General features: G+C 39.1%; 1 protein-coding gene across 2 annotated transcripts in view; it reads left to right on the forward strand.

The window, feature by feature from the left end:
• The window catches only part of gabrb2a (gamma-aminobutyric acid type A receptor subunit beta2a), a 43,427-nt gene extending 37,735 nt beyond the window's left edge, over positions 1–5,692 (forward strand). Inside the window, exons 8-10 of one of the 2 annotated variants that reach the window (XM_077235863.1) lie at positions 1,244–1,488; positions 1,928–2,068; positions 3,849–5,692. In XM_077235863.1, coding sequence (XP_077091978.1) covers positions 1,244–1,488; positions 1,928–2,068; positions 3,849–4,193 — 731 coding nt within the window. In that variant the 3' untranslated portion in view covers positions 4,194–5,692. The remainder of the gene's footprint in view (positions 1–1,243; positions 1,489–1,927; positions 2,069–3,848) is intronic. The other variant, XM_077235864.1, reaches the window with a different exon arrangement.
• Positions 5,693–6,000: the final 308 nt, after the last annotated feature.

A 6,000-nucleotide genomic window follows, 5' to 3' on the forward strand; every position in this document is an offset into this window, starting at 1 on the left:
ATTAAATTAACAGTAAAAATATTTATAAACTTACAAAAAAAATGCAGTTCATTTTAACTTTCTATTCTTCAAAATATCTATCAGGTGAATAAGTCACAGGATTTGAGGAATCACTGATGTAGCGAAACATTGCGTACCGAAATTTAAACAAGATCGAACAAACCCCTAAACCCAAGTATTAATCTTCGTCATGTAACTCGTCCTGCAATGCTCGTATCACATGAGTGCTACCTGAAATCATCCTTTGTTGAAATCCATAACCCTGTGTAGGATAAGAATAGTGCCACTGAACACATCTCTAGTGCCCTGTTTACACCTGGTATTAAGATGTGTTTTGTTCGATCGGATCACAAGTAGACGAGGTAGATTACATTACATTTACACCTTATGTTTTAATCCACATCTTTTGTCCACTTTCAACCACTTCTGTCCTGATTTCTTCGAGGAGAAGGTAAATGTATGGGCATTTTCAGATCTTTCGATCTAATGGACCAAATAAGCTCATGCAATTTACATATGAGCGCGCCCGGAGACGACAGAAAAACATACGGAGAACATCAGCTTTCGTTTCTGCTTTGACAGCCACAAGACCAGCCGAACGCTGTGAGTGTGTGTTAGAAATCAGGAATGGTGAGAGAACATTGTGCTTGGAAGGTTTTTCATCTTCAAACATCTGGGTCTTCAGGCGACACAGTTTAAATCCCCTCAGGCTAGCGCAATTCCTGTATTGTTTAGGCAGAAGGTCAGTAGGCGGAAAGTAGGCGATCTTTTGTGGCTGTTCGAACACATTCGACCACATGAGCGTTTACAATACGAAAGCAATCCGGTCTAATGCGTTTTCATCTACCTCTGAAAGTGCTTGAAAGTGGACAACCTCAAAACGTTGTAGAGCCCGTTTACACCGTCTACTTGTGATCCGATCGACCAAAACGCATCTTAATACCAGGTGTAAACAGGGCCTAAGTATATCTTAATGCTTCTCTCTGGGAGTGCTGTAGCTTGCAGCACATCATTTCAGTTTGCATTTGCAGTAGCCCATTGTGTTCAAGTTTATTGTTGTCAAAGTTTTCATAATGGTTTCAAGTTTGAAGATGACACATGAATAACCTCTGTAATTGCTTAGTTGGCAGCTCCTACTCAGTACTTGCTGGATAATTACGTCTCTTGTTATATAAAGCTGCAATTGACTTGAGCTTCACAGTACTGTGCTTAATTATCCTTGAACACTTTCTTTGAACTCCAGGTATCACCACCGTGCTGACCATGACCACCATTAATACTCACTTGCGAGAGACCCTTCCCAAGATTCCCTATGTGAAAGCCATAGACATGTACCTGATGGGCTGCTTTGTCTTTGTGTTCCTGGCGCTGCTGGAGTACGCCTTCGTCAATTATATCTTCTTCGGGAGAGGCCCTCAGCGGCAGAAGAAGGCGGCGGAAAAAGCCGCCACGGCCAACAATGAGAAACTCAGAAACGACCCCAACAAGGTACTGCCGAGCTGACCGCACACACACACGCCGTGCATCATTAGGGTTTGTTTAAAAAATCCCTCTGGTCAGTAGGTGGTCAGTTCTCTGAGGTAATATGTTGTGACTTCTATCAGTGTCCTTTCAGGGTCAGTGGTCTTTGGAGATTGCTAAAACACCGGATGTATAGCTGTATTTTTTCCACTGGCATAAGCTTGTTCACCAACCACAAGCTAATGGGCTTTTACCCTCAGAAACATGTGATGAAATATCTGGGAGATCTGCGCAGACTTTTGTTAGCTGTAAACAACAGACACGCTCACTCATGCCGGGCCGGCCGCGTCCAAGCTCGTGGCTGGCGGAGCCTCTAGGGCTTTCCTTCTAATCTCATTGAAAGAGTTGTGTCTCTCTCTTGAGTGCGGCCGACCTCTATAACAGTGCTGATTTTGTATGCTTGCAGTGGTTGGTGGGAAGTGTAGTTCAGAGAGACGATGCTCTCTATGCCAGAATGAAACAGAGGGAAATTGACGGGTATGACTCGATGTGGGATCCGATCTTTGCGGAGGATGCAGCATTAGGACTAGGCGAACAAAGACTTAAGGTACTGAATATTTGACCTGAAGTCAAAAAAAAAATGCAATGGCTCTGCATCGATAACCAACCAGAAGTAAACATACCCAAGCTCTTTTTGTTTGATTATTATTTCTTTGGATGACTTTCTGTTATTCCTTTAGAGTAATGATGGTAGCCATCATCATTTCCACATTACGTTGTCCTGCCCTTTTTTCAGTTACTGTTTGCACCCGAGCCTTTTCCCAAATGCCCATTCCTGTTTGATCGGCGAGCGTGGCGTTTTGAGCAGCGTATGCTTGTTAGCATAAAAGCCCATTCACACCAAGCATAATGATAAGTTTTAATAATAATTTATATTCTCATTATATGAGAATAGGAAAGTCAACACCACAAATATAACGATAACAGCACACAGAAACTATATAATTGGAGGCACTTTCAGAATTTTTTTTCTGACATCCAATCAGAATCCAACTGACTTTAAAGAGCTCAAGCATTTAAAGAGGCAGATGGCAAAACTTCATCGTCCCTTGATGTGGATGGTAATATAGTTGTCCTTATATATTAGATGTCTTTTATAGTTATCGCTCTTGGTGTGAACGGGTCTTAACTGTCTGGAAATTTAGAGTGCAGAGTTTGATTTTGGGGGTCCTTTTTAGCACAAAATAAGTTCTCTAAAATTTAAAAATAGCCAAGATTTTTATATATATTTAAAACCCAAGTGGCCAATTGTTAATAAAATGCAGATTCATGTATATGATATAGTATAATTCAAATCAAACGAGGTATAAAATGTTAAAATTAAGTGAAAACCTTTTATACCATATTTAGAAAATTCTGCTAGAATATTTTCAAGGTTATATGTAGATTTTTTTAATCAGCACAAAGGGGAACTAACACTTAATCTGTCGAATAGGCATTACTCAGTCTCAATGAAATCAAATGATTTGAATATACTAATAAATCGCATTCTCACTAGCCAAAGGCAACATTTGTTACTTTGTACAGTAGCATTAGCACTTAGCAAACCACATTAGCAATGTTTACATCTCAAGGGCAGCTTTTGCCGGTTAATTTTGATGACTAGCTTATTAAGATATAATAAAGCCTAAAATTACACTTTAAAATTAACACTTGTAACAATGTAACAGTAAAAACAGTCTTTTAGTAGGGTTATCGTGGAAAGTGAAAGCAACCAAATGCTTTCCTTCCTGCCCCGGCCTTTCCTTTCCTCCATCTCTGCAACCTGATTCCTCACTGTTGATCTAGACTTTTGCCTTCATGTTTTTGCCTTTTTTATTTGCATTTATTTGGCTTATTTATATGCAGACAGAATTTTAACCATGTTATGGTTGAAATTCGGAAATAACTCTGGATATTATTGCCTGAAAAGCTTTATTCACAGCTTACTATGAGTGCAGTGTAACTATCGCTGATGATTCATTTACTCTATAGTATATTTGCCAACTATGGTTGTACTGCATTCATCATAGTTTTAAAGGGACAGTCCAATTTTTCAACATCTAGTTCATGATATCCATCATTGTACATCATTCCAACTTATGGAAAAAACAGCATTAGCCTGCGGTCTGTGATTCAAAAAGAAGACGTTCAGGAAGTAAAGGCGGCTTCCAGTTACATCTAGAGAGTTTTAAAAAATGTCTTACCCACAGATCTTAGAAAAATGCTGGTTTTGCACATATAGTGTTGACTTATAAAGGGCTCCTTAGCGTGACTTCAATAACGTGCCATTTGAAGACAGTGATTGATATTTAGACCTGATTCTACACTGTTTCTTCTCTCTACAGATGACCGCTGATGATATCCGGCTGACCACGGTAGAGATGAAGAACGAAATGGGGCCGTCCGATCTGTCCAGGGGTCTTGGTGACCCGCGAAACACAATGCTAGCCTACGACAGCTCCACCCTGCAGTACCGCCGGGCGGCCATGGCTCGGCAAAACTACGGCCACAGCGCCCTGGAGCGCCACGCCACCCAGAAGAAAAGCAGGCTCAGGAGACGGGCTTCCCAGCTCAAGGTCAACATCCCAGACCTGTCCGATGTCAACTCCATTGACAAGTGGTCGAGAATGATCTTCCCCACCGTTTTTTCCTTCTTCAACGTAGTTTACTGGCTTTACTACGTCCATTAAAAGGATTCCGGAGAGCGGAACGGACCAAAAAAGAAAACAAAGAAGAGTAAAAAAGAGAATAAAACAATACACCTTTTGCTGATTTACTTCAAATATATAGTGGAAAGACTAAGGAAAGACAGTCAAAGTAAAAAAAAAACCATCAGGATGGACTCTCTTTCGATTTTTTTGGACATAAACATTGAGGAAACACATCGGCGGCGTAACTGGAGAAAAAACATGCAGTACAGGGCTTGTTCCAGAGTTTCAATATACCACTTATATTTGTCATATGTAGATTACTCTGTGGATCAAATATTTATGCTTGTCTTTGCATATATTTTAGGGATTTGTTTTTTGGGTTAGTATATGTTTACTTCGTAGCCAACTGCATCCAAGAAAGCTTTACAAACGGAGTCGGTCTTGAAAGTCTATTTTCCTATAGTTAAGCTGTATATCAGATATCTTTTAAAAGCATGCTTTGGTTTGTTTTCTTTATCTCTTGCAGAGAGCTGGAGCACAATGCATTTTCATTTGACACTTTAAAGGTTCTTCTGTTCTTTCAAATGAGTTTGCAGGATGCAATGCAAAGACGCTGTCAGGAAGCCATACAGGGTATTTTCAAAACAGGTCCTTTTACTATTGTTTTTTTTTCTTCTTCTTCTTTTTTTGATGTTGGGCCAACAAGGAAACTCAGCCCTATTAAAACGAAGGTTTTATCTGATGCAGGGGAAATACGCACAGGCTGGGCCACGACTAAGGACATATGTGGAAAGGACGGACTGACATGGACCATTACCCTGGTGGTTGGACACACTGTCCACTCCAGCTGTGTCAACAGTACCTTGGCCGTGTAAATGCTAAACAGTCCTCATCTCTACACTGTATAAACTTTGTGTGGTAAGCCGCTGGGGAGGGGACACGGCTGTTTGACATCTCTCAAGTGTTTTTCAATACATAGGTGTATTGGATGAGGCCAGTTAACCTCAACGAAGAAAGACGCAATATATCTGTAAACCATTAACACTATCGATAGATATAAGTTGAAAACTAGTAGCTGATATTACATCATGGTAAAAAAAAAAGAAACTTTCTGATTCAATAGTTATAATATCAGATGTTAATGTTATGGTTCATTATTTAAACGTATTTTTTGGTGTATTAGATTTCTTAATGTTGAAGACTTTGGTTGAAGAAAAAAATCTTGCTTCTTAAAAATTGGACAAAGGATCTGAATCTTTTTCAAAGGCCTCAAAGTGTACCAGTTGAATTTAAGCAAGAAACCGATCATTGCTACTCTCAAATTTATGGTAACTATCACTTCAGTTGACTAACAATATGTGAAGGATCTGGATCATACAATCAAGGCATCTGTCAGGCAATTTTGTATAAAATCCTGTAAATTATAATGATATTTCATAATGACCTGTAAATATATATATTGTGTAATGATTGTCAACAATAATGAAAATGTATCTAAATTAAATTATTAAAGCTCAATGAAGCTTATATCTCTTAAACCATTATCTTACAGAATTTTCCTTATCGTTTAACGGCGGCTTCAGTCAGAAAGGCTTGAGTTGGAATTACCAGTAATTACAGGTAACACGAGTTACGTAATCAGATGACTTTTTTAAGTAACAAGTAATGCATTACTTTTAAATTCACAACAAAATATCTGAGGTAGTTTTCCCATTAATTGACTGACAGGTCTCCTGTCACCATGTGGAGAGAAATCGTGAGTATATGATGGTTTTGCAACTACATGTGGACATGCATTTACTGATCTCACTTTCACAAAAACAGATTCAGTATTCCTCAATATGAG

This window comes from Siphateles boraxobius, unplaced genomic scaffold (genome assembly GCF_051911475.1).
Source record: "Siphateles boraxobius isolate OS27281-9 unplaced genomic scaffold, OSU_SipBor_1 2, whole genome shotgun sequence".
Lineage (NCBI taxonomy): Eukaryota > Metazoa > Chordata > Actinopteri > Cypriniformes > Leuciscidae > Siphateles > Siphateles boraxobius.